The 18,808-nt window shown below is 40.6% G+C and overlaps 2 protein-coding genes and 1 long non-coding RNA gene across 3 annotated transcripts in view; all 3 read left to right on the plus strand.

Moving 5' to 3' along the window:
* hoxa3a (homeobox A3a) overlaps nt 1-5,060 on the plus strand; it is a 25,736-nt gene extending 20,676 nt beyond the window's left edge. The window contains exon 3 of the transcript XR_001424542.1: nt 5,046-5,060. The gene's annotated coding sequence lies outside the window, so the exon portion shown is untranslated. The remainder of the gene's footprint in view (nt 1-5,045) is intronic.
* A 13-nt stretch (nt 5,061-5,073) lies between these two features.
* On the plus strand, nt 5,074-7,831 carry hoxa1a (homeobox A1a). Its single transcript, XM_015029001.1, has 2 exons — nt 5,074-5,891; nt 6,699-7,831. The coding sequence occupies exons 1-2, from the start codon at nt 5,285-5,287 to the stop codon at nt 7,079-7,081; spliced, it is 990 nt and encodes a 329-aa protein (XP_014884487.1). The 5' UTR covers nt 5,074-5,284; the 3' UTR covers nt 7,082-7,831.
* Nucleotides 7,832-8,573: 742 nt separating this feature from the next.
* Nucleotides 8,574-18,808, plus strand: part of LOC106945370 (uncharacterized) — a 22,107-nt gene continuing 11,872 nt past the window's right edge. The window contains exon 1 of the long non-coding RNA XR_001424543.1: nt 8,574-8,683. This is a non-coding gene — a long non-coding RNA (uncharacterized LOC106945370). The remainder of the gene's footprint in view (nt 8,684-18,808) is intronic.

The following is an 18,808-nucleotide window of genomic DNA, read 5'->3' on the forward strand; positions in this document are numbered from 1 at the left end:
ATTTATTTAAATATTTTGTTCCTTCTTTTGTTTTTGGATTTTTTTGTGGGGGGGGGGGGGGGGGGGGGGGGCATCAAAATAAAATTTCCTGCGGAGATCTTAGCTGTTAACACTGAGTGCAAGTTGCAGGCAAATAACCGGAGCCATGTTTGCCTTCAGGAGCTCATAAATCACCCCCGTGGCATGAAAGAGACGGACGTTAAGGAGAGCAATTGTCGCGTAATGTGAACAAATAATAAAAAACACCCACTTACGTTTTCATACGGGACTCCCCGACTCCTAAAACTAAAAAGGGGGCCGAGTCACTGCATGCGTTAGGCAATAATTCATTTTTATAGCTTGTTTGAACACGGCTCATGGCTCAGAGACAGCAGTAGAAGCAGCGGCAGTAGCAGCCGGTTCAGGATTAAGAGGCTGCGCTCAAACTTAAGCCAGACTCCTTTCGGAATATTGAACATTTATCAAATTCACTCCAAAGAAAAGCTTTCTCAAGTAGAGATTATTGTCTAAGCTTGTTTAACAGGAAATTAGGCGTGTTTGGGGGGATTTTACCACATTACTGGATGTTCGCATGTGTCAGCTGCTCCTTAAAGCCTCCTATTCAATGAAGGATTATTTCTAATCTTATTCAATGTGACTCCTCGTCAGGAATGGGGTTTTACTAGATATATTAAGTCAATACAACACATTTGAGCCAGACGTTAAAAGCCACGAGTTGCAATTGATCGATTTATAAAAACTTTGGCACATCAGCTGGAACTTTTCACTGAAAAATCTGAAAGCTAACCAACTCCTTCTGGTTATTTATTATTGGGCGAACAGTTGGGAAGAGTTATATGTATCTGCGTGTGTGCAGATGGGGTGTAGGATGAGGTCTGGAAAGGGGCACGAAGTGGGGCTAAAAAGTAAATTCAACTTTTTTCCTCCCCTCCCCTGTTTTTCCGACTAACCCTGGTGGAGGCCGTTTTAACCAAATCATTCCGAGACAGCGCGCCTTTTCTCTGCTCCTGCAGCTCACACAAAGAGCCGTGAAAAGCCTTCCGAGGTTCCTGCATGTGGCGACGCTGCTTCTTTCCATGAGCATAAGTGAGGCAGGAGCCTTCGCCCACTCACTGCAGAGGCAGCTGGAGGAGCCAGAGAAAAGAGAGAGGGGGGCATGGTGGGAGTGGAGGGGAACTGAACCCAGTGCGCTTTTTCCACCCCTCCCCGCTGATGGGAAGTTTCAAACAAATTTCACTTTATTTTCACTTTTATTTTATGGTGATGTCACATTTCCCCTATCGGAATCTAAACTCTTAAAGACTTTAAAAGGTAACATTCGACAGAGAGTAGCTGAAGCAATAATACTAATAATAAAAAAAACCGCAGAGGAAAATAAGAGATTTAAAATGTTGGTCTCATTACAAATAACTTGATGCACTTTAGTCAGAAAGCTGCGCATACTGAATCAAAACCCACAAAAGATGTTTACTGACACCTTGATGTGTTCAGACAGTTGTTGAGGTTGGTTGGTGTAATGGGCTAACCAAGCCTGACTCTTTTACATAAGACTATATTTGAAGCGACGACCTAAAAAAGATCATTTGAACATATTTTTCACGATGACTTAATAGGTTAGCCAAGCTCGACTTCTTTGATAGGGCTCAATTTGAAGCTGAGGCCTTTAAAAAAAAATAATCACTTTTTAAACATATTTTCCAGACTGAATAAAGAAGGCGACCTACAGTCATGAAAATACGTCAACGTGCTGTTCAGTGGTCGGAGGGGAACTCTATCTGCATCATTGTGAGTGTTTAGCTTCTCTTGGCCTCTGGGGGCGCTCCCTTCTCCACGAGATCCTTTACTTCTCCCTCCCCTTTCTTTTCCTTCCTCGGTGAGAGGTTGTGCATCTGCCGCAAGTCTCCCACGCATACTTCCCTCTTGTCCCTCCACCTCCCCTCCCCCCCTTCTTTCTCTCTCTCCCTCTTTCTTTCTGCTCTCCAGGCTCTCTCTCACTCCTCTTCTTTTCTGTGGCCATTCATTTCTCCGGCAGCTTTATTTGATGATCTTAACAGTATAATCAGCCCACACTCACACCTCAGGCTACATAGGCGCATTTAAGACCTCCTCTCATTATTATATCATTTGATCACCGTACATGCGTAATGAATACATGTGGGAGTGAAACCACAGTAGATGGCAGACCCTCTGACCTGGTAGAGATGAAAAAATTAATACCCCATCATCCTAATGGTAAATGTGTTGTCTTGCCTCTTCATCACCTGTGACAACCCAAACACGAGGCGGAATTTACGTCGTTCTAATTCAGTTGCGGTTTGTATGTTTTTTGTTTGTTTGTGCGTTATTTTATGAATGAAATGAGATCAAAACCCAACCACCAGTTTTTGTTTTGTTTTGTGTGTGTGTGTGTGTGTGTGTCATGTGGCGTGAAACTACATGTACAGGACAGGAGATTTAAGAAAACGCCATGACAGGGGCGTCTCTAAAAGGTTTTGTACGGGGCAGGGGCCACTATTAACTTCGAACCAAGACAAAAGCCTTAGAAGAATTGCCAGAGTTTGTATTTTGGTATTTTTGTTACAATTAAATTTGAAGTTAAGTTAAAATAATAATAATAAATCAATATTCTTGTGTACAATATAGAAATCATAAAATTGAATCTGTTGTTTTTGTTAAGTGCCAGCTTACACTTTAAATGGATTAAAATGTTCCGAAGGAGTATATATATATTTTTTAAAAAGTAAGTTGTTTCAGTTTAAAATTTGAATCTAATCAGTATACTAAAAACGGACACGTATGTAAAATATTTGTCATTTGTAGTTATAGTTCAGTGTTGCTAATTTAACCATATCTGCTTCCTCTGTCTGTCCTTGGAGCGACAATTTATATGAAACATAAACAAGTAAGATTTGTTGGCGCTTCTACCCTGACATTTGAACACCCAATTTAATAGGTCAGAGAAAAAAGATGGTCTCCACAATATATTCATTATTATTTATTGATTATTACCCAGATGTGATGTGAAATGCACTTTGTGTGCATGCTCTTCTTTATAGGTTAGTGTTGAGAAGCTTGCCTAACTCTGAAGCATACAGATTGTTGTCTTGCATCAATAAGTAAAACTACATGCACAGAATGGAGAATGTTATGTGATAGTGGGTGGCGTGAGGTTGGTCACTCCTGTAAATCTGCTCCCATCCCCCTCCACCAACCAGGGCTGAAAGTCTCAAATACACTCTATATTAAGAGAAAACAAGCCTCTGTGAGTTGTAACATTTTTTAAAAATAATTATTTATACATTTGGAGTTTGCACAGTGGCACGGTTGGCATTGTGACGTCGCAGTAAGAAGGTTTTGGGTTCAAATCGCAGCCTAGGCTCTTTGTGGATGGAGTTTTCATGTTCACAGTGTGGATGTGTGGGTTTTTTATGAGTGCTAAGGATTCCTCCGGAGTCCAAGCAGGTGACTCTTAGGTCAATTGGTATTTTAAGTGCGTCTGTACCAGAAACCCTGTTCCTCACCCAATGACCGCTGGCACCAGTTTCCCCTTGATCTCCTCCCTGCAAAAATAAGCGGGTAGATAATAGATGTATCAATAGATGTATTTATTTATTTATTTATTTATTTATTTATTTGAGCCTCTTACTAAAGGTTCTCTGCCTTCCTTTCCTCACTACTTCACTAAAACTAAAGATATGGATAAAACGATAACATTGTCTTGATATGACTTCTGGTTTTTGCTTCCTCACACTAATATCCTCATTGGTTCCAATCTGGTCTGAGGAAGTTCTGGAGACGCCCCTGCTGCCACATGAGGTGGAGTGTACAACAGGCAAACACAGATTCCTTAACAGTGATGCTCCCATTTTGTACCAATGCAATGCCATTTCATTCCAACATACTTTCGGTCTGTACCGTAAACAAACCAGGCTACATCTGTCTATTACTCAAGTGTTTTTTTTTTTAATTATTGAGAAAAACAGATATAAAATGTTCAACTTTCCACTTTTTCGTTAAAATGTGCCACATAGCCTGATATTTGATGATTTCATATCCCATCCTGTTCTCTCCTCCTGCTAATAGAAGGTACTTAGGGACAAGTGCTGCGAGTTAGCTGTTGCTATTGCACCATGATGCAAACATGGGACTGCTGTTTTATTCAGTTTGTCTATGTCGATGTGTGTCTGTCCCTATCAAATAAACTTTATAATAATGGGAGTAGTTGTAAACGCATGACGTTACAGCAGAGATGACTGAATGATTTAAAAAAAATACTAATGATTGGCTATCAGAGATGGTACGAAGCAAGGGGTCACGAACTGATACATGGACCAGTTCCAGCTCCTTTACATACCTGCAAAAAAAAAAAAAAAAAAAAAAAACTGCTACGAAATGACGGGTAAAGGCGAAAGTAATTGCCCCTCTAAATCTTCTACTGCTACATTTAACAGTTCATAACAAAAGAAGAAAAGAAACGAAAAATAAAAGAAAAGAAAAAATATAGAAAGGGAAATGTTGCTCATTTCAGTCTGTAATGGGAGGGCAATGTTCTTGCCTCTTCCTTACTGTCACACTGTGACAATATTTGCAGAGTAAAATCCTATAATGTTCAAGCGTGAAACATTTCGCATCGGAATGAGACATTAATAGCCCACATATACCCAGCGGCAACGTTACGCACACGCACACACACAGAGGGACACGCACACTTGGCCATCTATCCAAGAGCGACTGACGGTATGTGACAACGCCGCTGTTACACTCGAGCAGGACACACGCACAGCCTCACACGCTCTAATCCAAAAATAGGCTACCTGGGGGGTCAGAGTGCAGGGCCGTCCTCACGGTGAAGTAGCAGAGGATGAAAAGTTAATCTCTCCACCGGTGCAGGAGCGCGCAGCGGGGTTGCTTGCAGCAGCCCTGCTCCCCGCATGCGACCCCGGGACTGTCCACCTCCGTCTGCCTCCTGGCTCATTGTTTGCTCGGCCAATACATTAGCGGCGTCGCGCGTCACCTTGATCGACGAGCGCTCGGAATTTAAATAGCCCCTCAAACACCAATCTGTCACCGTCCTATAGGGGATAAGGACAAGTGCCTCACTGGCTGACCTGTAGCCACGTGACGGCAGCCGTTCATTGATATCGGTCAATGCGCGCCCCCTCCTTCCAACACTGATAAGGATAGAGTATAGGTAAAGGTTGGCACGGTCACTTTGGGCAAGGGTGGGTTAGAGGGCGTTTGTTGGAGAGGACGGTCCCTCAGCCCCTCGGAGAGCGATGCCACAATGAGCAGCTTCTTAGACTACTCGGTGATGAGCGGAGAAGGTAGCTCATGCTCCATCAGGGCTTTCCACTCGGACCACGGGATTACAGCTTTCCAGTCCTGCGGGGCTGCTGTCAACAGCTGTGGGGCGGATGAGCACTTCATGGCAAACAGGACTTCTCCTGACAGCCTCCCTCATCAGCCGGCGTCTTACCAGTCTTCTGCAAACACTTTGGGTCTCTCCTACGGAGCCCACCCGGCCTGCAGCACCAGCTATGGGCCCCAAAGTTTCTGCGCAACATATAACCACTACACGCTGAACCAGGAAGTGGACTCTGGAGCTGCGTTTCCCCAGTGCGGTCCATTGATGTTTTCGGGTAACTTACCCTCCTCCATGGTTCCTCAGCACCGCCACGGTTACAGTGCCACCCCACTGGGCCAGCTGCAGTATAGCCACGCCACCTACGGAGGCGGACACGAGCAAGCGCCCCCTTACCCTGGTGGCTCAAACCCCATGTCACCTCTGCACGCAGCTCACCTGGAGGCTTGTTGCTCACCTCTGTCGGAGGGCGCCTCCTCTGCGCAGACTTTCGACTGGATGAAGGTTAAGAGGAATCCACCGAAAACAGGTGAGTGGGGAAAAATGTACCTTAAGAACAGATAGGATACATAACGACATTTAATAAGACCTAGAAACGATGACATCGCTTTCCCTCTAAACTTTGTCAACATATAGTTGAAAAACGAAAATGAAGACTTAAAGAGAAAGATTCATGTATTGGTATTTTATACAGTCCTGTAAAAGGGCCTGAGATGTTCAAAAGTCAAAAGATGATGTTCCAAATCCTGTTACAATGGCGAGCATTTTCTCACTACATAAGTGAAACGACTCTATGGATGTCTATTGATGTTTATTGATCGAATATGGTAATTAAGCTTGGCATTTTTGTAATTTTGGACGGGACGTGTTGGCTAAAAATCTAAAAAAAATAACCTTGCAGCATGTTTTTGGGCTAAATGAAGACAAGGACTAGCTAAACTTAAACGTACATCAAAAGACGTCCATAAATATCGATGTTTGAGGAAACTGCCAACAAGTTTGCTTGGTCTAAGCTGCTTAAGCATAAGGTTGTAGGTCAACATTGACATATATGTGTTCTTCCCAGGGCCCAGATAACTAAATGCCAAAGGAATTTTTATCACTTTCAAATTTGCAACTTTAAATCTTTAATGAGGACACAATGAAGCAGGACATTGATTAGAATACCAGAGCTCCTTTTTTTCTTTTTTCTTTTTTGCAAGAGAAGCCATTAATTTTCTGGTGTGTACAAGTGGTTCCAGATGCGTAAAACAAGACCGGTTTTATTGAGGGGGCATTTTAACTGTTTTATGGTACTAAAAAGAAAACAGGATAAAGCTTTCACTTCTGTCTGCAGGACGATCCGGGGAATACGGTTACGCAGGACAGCCGAACACAGTCCGGACCAACTTCACCACCAAGCAGCTTACAGAACTGGAAAAGGAGTTTCACTTCAACAAGTATCTGACGCGGGCGCGCCGCGTAGAGATCGCGGCCGCGCTTCAGCTGAACGAGACTCAGGTAAAAATCTGGTTCCAGAACCGGAGGATGAAGCAGAAAAAGCGTGAGAAGGAGGGGCTGCTGCCGGCCAAAACTCCCCCCGCAGAACGGGAGGGGATCATCCCAGAGAAAATGGACGATGCAGCATCTGAGAGGTCGACCTCATCGTCCCCCTCGACTCCCTCCCCCTCATCCTCCACCGTGTCTTCCACGGGCACTGACACTTACGCCTCCAACTGAGGACCAACTCTTTACCTCTTTAGGCCACGTGAGGAGCCTGACCACCAAAGTTAAAGATTGCTGTGAATGATATTCGCGGGTACATTTGTAGACGTTTGGGACATTTTCCCCAATAACACGGACAATGGCTTAAAGGTTTTAGAGTTGTTGCATAATCACTAACGTGTCTGCACGAAGCACTATTGTCCAGTCATGATTTGAAATGTGTTTATTTGCTGAAAATGTGGCTTCCCATTTACAAAACTAAGTGGAAAGACTGCCACCCCTATGCCCTATACCCTGACCCAGTGCTGCTTTATATAAAAATAAAGAGACAAATCTGCACACACACAAGCAAATACCTCAAAAAAAGAAAAAAAAAGAAAGAAATAAAAGTGCGCCACCGGCCACAGGCGACGCTGTTAATGAGGCATCACGCAATCAACGAGATGACCTCGTTTATTTATCGTTAGTGAATGAATAGTTACAGTAGCTGTTTAATCGCTGTCACCTCTGTCTTTTATTTTGTCTGTGCGCGGGAGCGTGTGTGTGTGTGTGTGTGTGTGTGTGTGTGTGTGTGTGTGTGTGTGTGTGTGTATGGGATTTGCATGATATGTAAAGCCTTCATATATCACCAGTGGGGCGCTGAGTTTTATCAGTTGCGGAGCCGGTCCTTCAGGGCTGTGAAAGGCTTTTATCTGCTATTCCATTTAATCAAGTGGGACGAATGTAAAGTGTTTTGTCCAGAGAGGGGTTTACGGGTCAATCATGTGTATTAAAGTACGTTTAAATATAAATCTTTTCCTCTGTTTCACTTTTTTTTTGTCTCCTGCGGGGTAGATATTGGGAATGATGTAGCGTAACATGACTTAAAGCTATCTAAGCAGTCTATCGAATCTAAATCCGACTGACATATATTTAAAAGCAATAAGTCACAAAAAAAAGGATAGAAGAGAAATTACAGAAACTCCACATGTCCATTCACCCATCCAGTCCTGTCAATGTATGCGGCCTGGCGCGCTCCCGTCCCTGGAGTAAACGGTTATTGGCATAATAAAGGCATGTTTATCCGAGAGCGAGGATGTCAGCGTCTTCTATGATGGCAACCTTATCGAGCTCTCGGCTTACTGAGGGGACAAAAATATATTGATTGAAACATCGAGGTTACGGCTATTGACTGATGTCACAGTGTCAGTTCAGCTTCTTAAGTTCACCAAGTTACAAGGGGGTGTCATCATGCCATCCTAACGACAAGATAAACTGTGAAAACTTACACCTATACCAAAAAAATGAAAGAAAGAGTGCAAACTTCGTTTAACAATAGTCATTATCTCGGGTTTACAACATAATTTTCAAGCCAAGAAAAGAGAAAAGAAAAAAAAAGTCAGTATATTCGACACCCTGGGAAAAAGAACAGCTTCGCGGCTTTGTGTTGTTGTTTTAATTCCTGGTGTGCAGGATGCGTGTCCATTTTGCCTTAAAAGGACACAAAGCCCATGAAAGAAGCGTGATTAATGAGCGCAGTTCACCTTTACCTTGGATCCACCTGCAGAAGCGGCTGTATTTGAGCTGCAGAGAGTCTCTGGCACAGGCAGCCTCAGTCCAATTCAACTCCACACATGGGTAAGTCGAGTAAGTTAAGCCCCTTTTTTTTTTTTTTTTTTTTTTTTTTCCTTTTTTGCGCTTTTAATTGATCAAACGCACGCCTAGTTATGTCAGAGCGCGTTTATTATATTGGGAATAACGTGTGTCGTTTTGGACGATGGCAAGGTTATTTGATAACTACAGACGCCCTTATTTTTATTTGTTTTATATAAATAGTTTAGTGTACACACACTTGTTGCTCAAGGTGAGAGTCCGTTTTGTTTGCAAGGCCTCTTTGAATACTGCGATTAACTGAGAACGTGCAACATACAGCGGGTTTACTGTCTGTTCTGTTTCTCAAAAGAAACCAAATACGCAATTTTTAAACATAGTATTACCCTGAAAGAATTATACATGCATAGACGCAAACTATTAGACCTATGCAGCTCGTGGCTAAATCTGAGCACAATTTCAGATTTCAAAATAAATATTTTAATAAATACTATGAAGAAGAAATTAAGCAATTACTAATTGAGGTTTGTTTAAAAAAGCTATTATACTCATAACCAAATTAATCGATTCAGTCTCTTTTTTTGCCGTTTAAAAATGTGACGTTTTTGAAAATTATTTAATTGAATTCGTTGTAAAGGTCCCGTAAATATACAAATTTGCTAATATTTATCGAAAATGACATATTTACAATTTTAAACAGGAATATTTAAGTAGGTCAAATTATTATTATTATTATTATTATTATTATTATTATTATTATTATTATTATTATTATTATTATTATTATTAGTAGTAGTAGTAGTAGTAGTAGTAGTAGAAGTAGTAGTACGCCAATTTATCCTAAATTCAATTTAAGTTAATTTAAATGACACCATATTACACCACTTAAATGCAACAAGATGTAATTACGGGTCAGTTTCACGGCAGATGTGCAACTTTGTCTGGTATAAATGAAATGGAAAAAGACTCTAGTGTGATTTTTAACAATCTCCATTCCCTCTATGGGACCTTGCGCACCCTGCTTTATGAGTTGCAGCCACTCTTATGTCCCCCCCTGCAGCTGGTGTGCGCTACAGGATCCCCTCAGAGTGAAACCCAGCTGATTCTCAAATGAAAAGGCCGTGCATTCAGGGTCAATCCTCGGTCACGGCTTCAGTTTGTTGTCACAGCACCATCCTAACCCCCTCAAACCCAAACTAGAGCTTATACACCCCGCACAGGGTAAACAAACCTGGCTTGGACGGGCCGGTTTTAAACGAATCTCCGAAGTAAAAATAATTAGCAAACCAATACAAATGACAGAAAAAGGAAAGGCGTCACGGGAGAGGACTTCCCGACGATCCTGATGGTTTCTATTAAGGCCCAGAGATAAACATATGGACGATGACAGATGCTTAACTCAAACCATTTAGACGCTGGTACAGAGCAGTAAATGTTTAAAGCATTACGATGGAATACGAAATATTAAGTTTCACACGATCTGGCAAAGTTTAGGCTCCGGGTTTCAGGCATTTGAGTTAGGAAACACCCCGAAATAATAATAATAATAATAATAATAATAATAATAATAATAATAATAATAATAATAATAATAATTTTTATTTAATTTTTTTGCAATGAAGTATATTTTCCGACAAAGCCGCTCATGAATATTCTTCCAGTCAGCATATTAACATCGGATTATTGTATCAATCAATAACTTAATGATAACTGCTTCTGAAAGAGATGCTTATTTCTATATGCTTTCATAATTTAATTTTTCAAATGTTAAAGTATATTCTTCAAATCGAATAATTCATAATCTTATTTTAAAAAATGTTAAAATATCTATCTATCTATCTATCTATCTATCTATCTATCTATCTATCTATCTATCTATCTATCTATCTATCTATCTATCTATCTATCTATCTATCTATCTAATGTGTTTATTTAGCAGTAATTAACCTGTTGTAAAAACAAAGTTTTACTTTTATTTGCATTTCCTTGTATGTTCCAGAAATATGGAAGTAATTGTATTTGCTTTAAAAGTGTCCAAGCAGAGCGTTTCTCAGTTTAGCTATGGACCAAAAAAAGGGCACCTTCTTCACAAGAATGACGTCAAGCTTCCTTTTAGATTGAAGTTAAATAAAAAGTCTCATTAAGAACTGGACACATTATAATAATTGGATTTGTCTCTTCCTTCAAACGTATGACATGGAAAGAGCCATTAATGAAAAAGGACCTGAGCAAACAGCTATTTAAACCAGAGCCCACACACTAAGACAGGCAGTAACATGTGCAAAATATTTTTTCGATGAAGTAGTAGAAACAGATGCAAGTAGAAGAGGATGATGACTTTTATGTCCACACACATACAGTGAATGTTGTAGAAAAAAAATGTCAAAGGGCTTTCTTATTTTGTGGAATCAGATGTTTCAAGCTTGGAATCCCAGGTTTTATTATTATTTTTTCTGTAATTCTGTGTCTGTATGTACTGTACTAATTATACAGAAGACTGACAAAGTAAGACCATGAACCCCATATGTTCTGTCTTAAAATTTGGATTTGGATTGAATTTTTCACATGAATCTAATCTTACCTCTATGCCAATTACATTTATATAATAGTTGAAGAGAAATAGTCCCATTTCTTCATTGTCAGTCTGAAATATTGCATGGTAAATAAGCAGCAAGAAAAAATTTTGTGGTTCCGCGTACAGGTTAGAACTCGGTTTGCAAATAAGGTTTATTTTCCGCACATATACAGCTCTGCAAAAAGAGTCTAAGGGTCAAACACTTTCTTCTCTCAGAAATCCCTTTCTGAATCTTTTACTGACTGCTCAGTTCAAACAGAGAGAGGTGGGAACCCAGCGAGGCAGTGATGTGGACAGACAGAAGCCACTCATCATGCTGGTCCAGGTATTGGCACATCTGCTCAAACTGACCACTCCCTTGGCGTGATTGGCAGACAAAATGAATTCCTCCATCGACAGATGTGCGACAGAGGCAAATGGATGGATTGACAGAGTGATGGGGGCAGGGGGAGAGAGAGGGAGATGACATCATGAAATCAGTTGCTGTGTGCTACTATGGCAGGATAAGCATGCCGGCTAAAGTGGCAGACAGAGAAGAAGGGAAGAGGGATGTGGTTGAGTGGATGGAGGAAAAGCAGAAAGTCCGCATCTTGACATCAGCACTCACCTCCAGGAGTTGTCTGCGGTTTTCTTTGTGCTGCGCTCCGCTCAGCTCAGTGAGGCACTCCGACTTGGGGTGCCAAACGGAGGCACACAGAGAAATGTGAAAACAGGAGAGCACAGCCAGGGGACTTTGATGGGTTAGAGGCCCACAGGAGGAGCCAAGACTAGGAGCATGTAGGCTGGATAGTGGTCTACAGACACAGGGTCCATCCATCACACATGTCCTGACCTCCAGTTGACCCTGGAGTTGGAGCCAATGAGGCGCCCTCAAACCCTAAAGAAAGAACCCCTCCACCCCCCAACTACACGCGCACACACACTTATCTAGCCATACATACACGTCCAAACACACAAGAGATCGAGTGACACTGAAAGGAGCCTGGATGCTCTTTGTGTAGGCCTCCCCAGTTTCCAAGAATCCTTTGTTGATATTTTTTCTAACTAATGTGAGTACCAACACCTGAGAGACAGACAGATGTACACTGGCACACGCATTCAGGTAACTACTCGCATAGTGTAGTCTGAACAGAAAGAGCCACTGAGCAACGTCCTAGCAGTAGCTAGTAAGTAAAACTTTCAGTAATAAAAGTGACCTGTGGGACAGAAAAATAACTACAGCAAACTAAAGATTCGTCATGTAAGGTTAGTGTCACAATATATATTTTTGATCAGGAATGTGTGTTGGTAATTCCGTCTCTATCATTTCACACCTTTTGCTCTTATGGTTGTTTTGTTCTTAAAACAGTCAGACCCATATATCATAGTCACACAGCATGCTAATTTTGGGACTGTAATGAGTCGCTAACTCAAAGAACAAACAAACAAAAAAACAAACATCTGCATTTCATTCATGTACAAATTCAACAATGCTACTCAGAATTCATAATAGTTTGTCTCCTATCCATAATGGCTTATCCATGTACATCTCCACTAACATTTGGATGACTGTCTTTGGACCACTTGATGATTCTGGCTGAACATTAGATCTCTCTTGGTAAGGTTCATTTAAAAAGTGAGTTGTTTCCTTGCACCAACCTGACTTTTAGGCATAGTCCCCGGATATTTGTTAGTGTTGAGGTCATTTGGTGCTTTGCTCATCCCAAAACAAGTTCCGATGTACACTTGACATATGTTTGCACCGTGTCCAAGTTTTACCTATTCAGCACTTGATTTGAGGTAATGATATTCCATCCACTCCATGCGATACAGCTTTCCCTCTGGATGCTGCCACCACCATGTTTAAAAATGACGTACAGCATTCTTTCAACTCGCCTCTTGAATAGATCAGCCAACAAGCCAAAATGACTGCCTCTGATGGGAAGTTTGTCTTATCTGAGCATAACACCTTTCACCAGAAGACATCTGGCTTGTCTATGTGAGCAGATGTAAATTTCAGGGTGAGAGTTTGTGTCAGAGGAACTTAGACAAGAATTTCTAAACAACAGCGATCTAACCACATATAAAATCTCAACCCTGTTGAAACTGTATGGAGTACATTTGAAAGATTATGTAAATCAACTTTTGGACAATGATTCATGTAAAGATGGGTGGTAAAATATCTAACGAGAATTATGCCAGAAATATATTAACATATAAAATAATAAATAAATTAAAGAGTACTGTCAATTTGCAACTTACTATTTAAAAAATTAAATTATGATATTTTGTAAAATCAATTCCCTACTGCCCAGTGTTTGACGTGTCGCTCTTCAACCTCTGTACTAACATGTTGGTGCAGCATTCCAGAGGAAGAACAGCAGCTGCATGCACGTATAAAGTAGCAGATCTGATGAAAATGTTGTAATTTGAGTAGCCACATTTCCTGGGAATGAAATCCTATTCCAAGAAAAATGTAGGAACTTTCAAAATTGAATCAGAAACCTTAGTGTGTAAATTGTCGAACTTTGTCTTACGGACACATCCAAACGAACGTGATTTAAATTTTGTTCTGAGTTATGGAGAAAGATAAAATTTTAAGCAAAGCGGCATTATTTGACCAACCAACTTTAAGATATATGTACTAATAGTAATGACCTGGTAGCGATTTGTGCTTTGTATTTAAAGAAGTCTTGGCGACCAACAACTAAAGCAAAAGTGGTAAAACTTAAGAAAACAAAAATAATTTTTTTCCTTGTACACAAGACATAAATTCTACCGAATCTACTATTTATTCGATAAATTCTAAACCACCCCAATAGTTTAACAGCTAAGGGGTAATAATCAGGTAATAAAATTTTATTACCAACGCTATGAAGCTTTCATTGAACAAAAATAAAAGGGCAAACACCAATAGAATGTGAATAATGATACAATAATTAGATTATACATTACGAGGCTAATCATTTTGAGCTACAAGAAGTGAGTATTGCATTATCCGTGCTGTTAGTGTCACATCATAGAATACGATATGTAGCTATATTTAAACATGCTTTTATTTCAAGAAACTGATTAAAGAACCTGGATATAGCATGAATTTTCTGTGATGAGAGGGAACCAGTGTTCCAACATAATGAATCAGACTTTCCTTTATACTCTGTATTATTATTATGAAAACAAATCGTAAAGAAACAAACTCAATAACCAATAGGACAATCTTTAGAACCATTAAAGTAACACAATTCTTGCATTTGCTCACCGACCTTCGGCATGTCTTCACTGGTATTTTAAGCATTTATCTTTAGTGATAAGCTCCAAGGATTTGAGTCTGGATGGCATTCTGGCTATCTTCCCAATTTTTAGCTGCCTTCAGATCCCCATGTTTAAGTTGGGACTGTGATTGGACTACACCAAAGCATTCATATAACTTGCAGTCAGAAGAAACGATTGGTGAAATTGAGCGTTTACAAATGCCAGGTGTACGAATATCCATGGTATTAATTGAAAAAGTGACAAAGAATCGATTTTGGCAATTTCCTGCAAAAGCCACAACTGAAGGCTTTTACAGCCATAATTAATCAATGTAAAAATTGTAAAAAAAAATTACATATTTTTTTACAATAAATATGTAAAAATGTATTGTTTTACATACTTTTTAACAAAAGTAGTAAATAATAATATGATATGATGAGTACATGCATGCTACGAATAAAAATCCTTAGATCCTTGTTCTACTGTTGTCCAATTCAGTTCATAGTAGGACTTGTCCAAAATGTTTTCTCTACACTTCTTTTTGAAAGTTTCTTACAAACCCTAGCTAAAACTGCCTGAACAGGTTATTATTTCAGCTGTTGGTGGTCCTAAGACCCACATTACAGCTAATGTGATCAAATTCACTTTGCAAATAATACCAAAGCATTTCCTGAGTACCACTAATAGCAGGCCAATTACCACCAGCCATTTGAGAACCATGAAAGTAACGATTCCATGGTAACTCTGTATATTTAGGGTCAGTGACCAACCGCCTCAGTCTGGTGTTTGATGGTGATGCTGCTCACTGCTTTTGCATCTTACGATATTTTATTTAGCTTTGGCTTTTGATAACCTTGCTGTAATTTTCTAACTGGACAAAACAGATGGGGTTAAGATGGAGAGTAAAAACGTAATCCGAAAGCCTAAGCCACAAAGCCACCAGTCTTTGCCAATTAGGAAATGGAGCCTGGACCAGGCTGTTGATATCAAAGACCTGAGCCCGTCAGTAGGAGGACAGGTTAAACAGTACATATTAAAACAGCCCCAAGGAGATTGTTGCTGGCACATCACAGAGAGAAACAGCCACAGTAACCACTTTCACACACAGATATACACCTACACGGCTTGAGGGCACAAGACAGGTTTCAGCACTTTGAGTCAAACGCCTTCGTGTCGGGTGGAGTTTGCAGACGATGCGAGCTGTGGATTCTGCTCGCGGGGACCAGCGACCATTGTTCTGTGGCATTTGATCTCGCCTGACACCATTATTACCTGAGAACCACCTGCCAGTAACTCTCATAAGAAGAGAAATGGCGCTCACGTGTGCTGTGACAGGAGGAGCGTTGGAAACAAAATCTGCGGGGATTAGGGAGCAATTTGTGTGTTAGCTGACAAGCCGGAGTGCTCAGGTCTGTTTGATGGTTTCAGACACGTGAAAGCAGATCGGATCCCATCGAGGATTTAGACATCTTGAGTAACATCACCCAAAAACCCGGCACTTGCCGGATGATATTTTAAGATGTAGCGTGAAGTAAAATTTGTGTTTTTTTGCGGTTCAAACATTATGAGGCAGACCGCAGTGTAAAAACAGCTGCTTGTTGTAGAGTGGAAAATGAAAGAGATGTTTTAGTGACAGATGTTTAGCATATTGTAACTCAAAGCCTCTGGTTTGTACAGAGCCTGCAGCACATTACACAGTGGGAGTCAGAGAGCTGGAGTGAAACTATGCACTGATGTGCTCTCTGTCCCCTTAGGGCAAAGAGCGGTTTAGATCCAAATCTGCAGCACTCAAAACATGGAGCTTAGCCCGACAAATTGACCTGAAGTTACAGTGTATGATTTACTGTATTTGGATGGCTGCTTGTTTATCTTGAGCTTTATGCAGAGGGATTTGTGTCGTATTAATGAGAATATATGTCAAAGGAATTGAGCTGAGATTAAATTTCTCAAGTCATTATTCTCACTACTTTTGAAAACACTGAATAATTTGATGTCAACTTTGGCTTATTATTTAATGCACTTTTCACAACTTTATTTGAACATCAGTGTCTTACTGTGGGGAAAAAAGGTGAGCAATCCAAAGAACTTTAACTTTCAGAGAACACTCCCTCTTTACTGGTGGCAGTTTGTACATGAACATAATCGTGGAAGAGTGCCTCCTTCTGCAGCTGTTCTGCAAAAATCTGTAACCTTTTATAGTGTAGCTTATCAGAATATGATGCACTGAAAGAGCATTTGCTCCTCCATCCAAATAATTTAATTCAGGTCTTCCAATCACTTAAATGGTATCTAATGTTACAAATTCAGCACATAGGTGCATTGGTGGCATGAAACCATGATAGGATACCTAATCCAAATTCCTAGCTGGTATGAAAATTTCTGTATTTTCTTGCAGTATTATTTGATTACTTAGGTTAAAAAAAATACAGGCAACTGAATTATTTCACATAACCATGGATAAAAAAAAAAGAATCAAAGTGTTCTCTTAAATTACTCCTGTTCAGTCTTTCATTATCAAAGTAGCTTCCCGTCTGCGTGTTTAACCATCTGTTCTCGTGAAGACTCATTTGGAGTTTTGATATATGATCTTTCTAAATAGTGTCGGAAACAATCACTTCACATTAGAGTTACGTGTTGTGTACACAAAAAAGTCCTTTGATTCTGTTTAAGGGAGGCCGTTCTCTCAGAGACAGTTGACCCACAAAGAGGGAATGTGGTTTTTTTGTGTCACCTGTTTAAGGGCTCTTACAGTGAGATGACCTCTCCAACACCACCGGCTCTCCCAGCAGACAGCAGGCAAGTCACCCTTCTTTGCATCCCCTTTTGCTCATCCTCCCCCTCCACTCGTTATCATTTGCGCTCCACAGAGGCTCCTCTAATGACAGCCCTTGTCTATATCGCCGTTGTCACAGCTCGTGTCTGTGTGTGTGTGTGTGTGTGTGTGTGTGTGTGTGTGTGTGTTACCCCGTGGGTGTGTTTACATTTGTGCTCTCAAACTAGTGCATGTTTGGCCTGTAATGACAGCGGCTGTCTATAATGCCTCACCCTGGCAGGGATCATTCGGTCCAACCTCTCTCTCGTCCGCTGTCCGGTGTCACCTACGCCCGGCTGGACGATGATGTGATCTTTAGTCCCCTCAGCGATCTATAGACTGGCATTTGGCTCAGAAAGCATTCCCTGGTCCTGACATGCATGCTAAAGCTCGTCGCTTTTTTGCCGATATACCCTCCCCCTTCCCACACACCCAGTGCGGCTGCCTAACCTCCCCCAAAAGGTGAGTTAAAGCAAGTCAGAGCAATATTCCAGCAGACAGTTTTAGATACTGGAATGGCATTTAGCTATTGAAGTGTATTTGTGTATGCATGACTGTGGGGTGCAGTTTCAGTGTTGCTTTTGCGCAGTCTGCTGTCAAGAAGTCAAACGGCTGAAACTATTTGGATTTCTATTGTGCCACCCGTCTCGACTGGGCAGCATTCAGAACTTTGATCTGGGAATCAACCCAAATTTACTTACGTTCAAATTCCATTGTGAAACCCAGCGGAAGTTGCAATTTGATATGAGTTATATTCCCTTTTAAAAAAAAAAAAAAAAAAGATTGTTAGGCTCCAGTGGTTTTTACTGAACAGTGATCAGACAGGAAGACAAGGGGAAGACATGCAGCAAATGGCCCAAGACTGGGAATTGAAGCCAGGACATCCGTGTCGAGACTAGCCTCTGAGCATGATGCACATGCTCCACCGCCTGACCCACCCAGCCAGCGCCACTAAAAGTGTTCAGTTTCACACATACTATGAACTGGGGTATTGGTGGAATGAAAGGATTATTTTAAACCTATCAATAGTTTGGGCCTTAGCGGTCACGTTATCATTGTATTAAAGCATCAAGTAAGTTTATGAGACTTAATTTGTTGTGACTTAATTTAGCTTTTTGTTCAAATGGATTCTGAAGCTTCCAGAAAATCATTAATGAGTACGAGTGAGTGTGATTCTGTCGGAAAAAAATGATGAAAAATTCTGATTAGGACAACCCTACCTGTACTGACACTTATTGAGAGATCTGCTGAAGTGATTTTTTTTTTTTTTTTTTTAGCATCAAGCAATGTCCCGTGTCTGCTAAAATAAATGAATTCTCCTCTTTAAAGTGGATTGTATTAATTTAGAATTATCCCAGGAAGCCGAGTGTGTTCTGCCAAATCTTACAATTTTCCAGCTTATGAAGCAAAAATCTTTTGCATACTGAGAGATGCTTGGAAAAAAAAAAAAAAAAAAAAAAAAAAAAAAAAAAAAACAACCCTTGTTTAAAACTAATTTTTTTTCTCCGGCCGTTTTGCCGAAAACATAAAAAAA

Source organism: Poecilia latipinna, unplaced genomic scaffold (assembly GCF_001443285.1).
Source record: "Poecilia latipinna isolate Pla-1442-1.1 unplaced genomic scaffold, P_latipinna-1.0 Scaffold141, whole genome shotgun sequence".
In the NCBI taxonomy this organism is placed as follows: Eukaryota; Metazoa; Chordata; class Actinopteri; order Cyprinodontiformes; family Poeciliidae; genus Poecilia; species Poecilia latipinna.

Bases quoted from the DNA above. Each gene is read 5' to 3' on its own strand.
- hoxa1a (XM_015029001.1), top strand. From the start codon at position 5,285: ATGAGCAGCTTCTTAGACTACTCGGTGATGAGCGGAGAAGGTAGCTCA. The intron at 5,892-6,698 runs GTGAGTGGGGAA...TTCTGTCTGCAG, and splicing joins GAGGAATCCACCGAAAACAG to GACGATCCGGGGAATACGGT.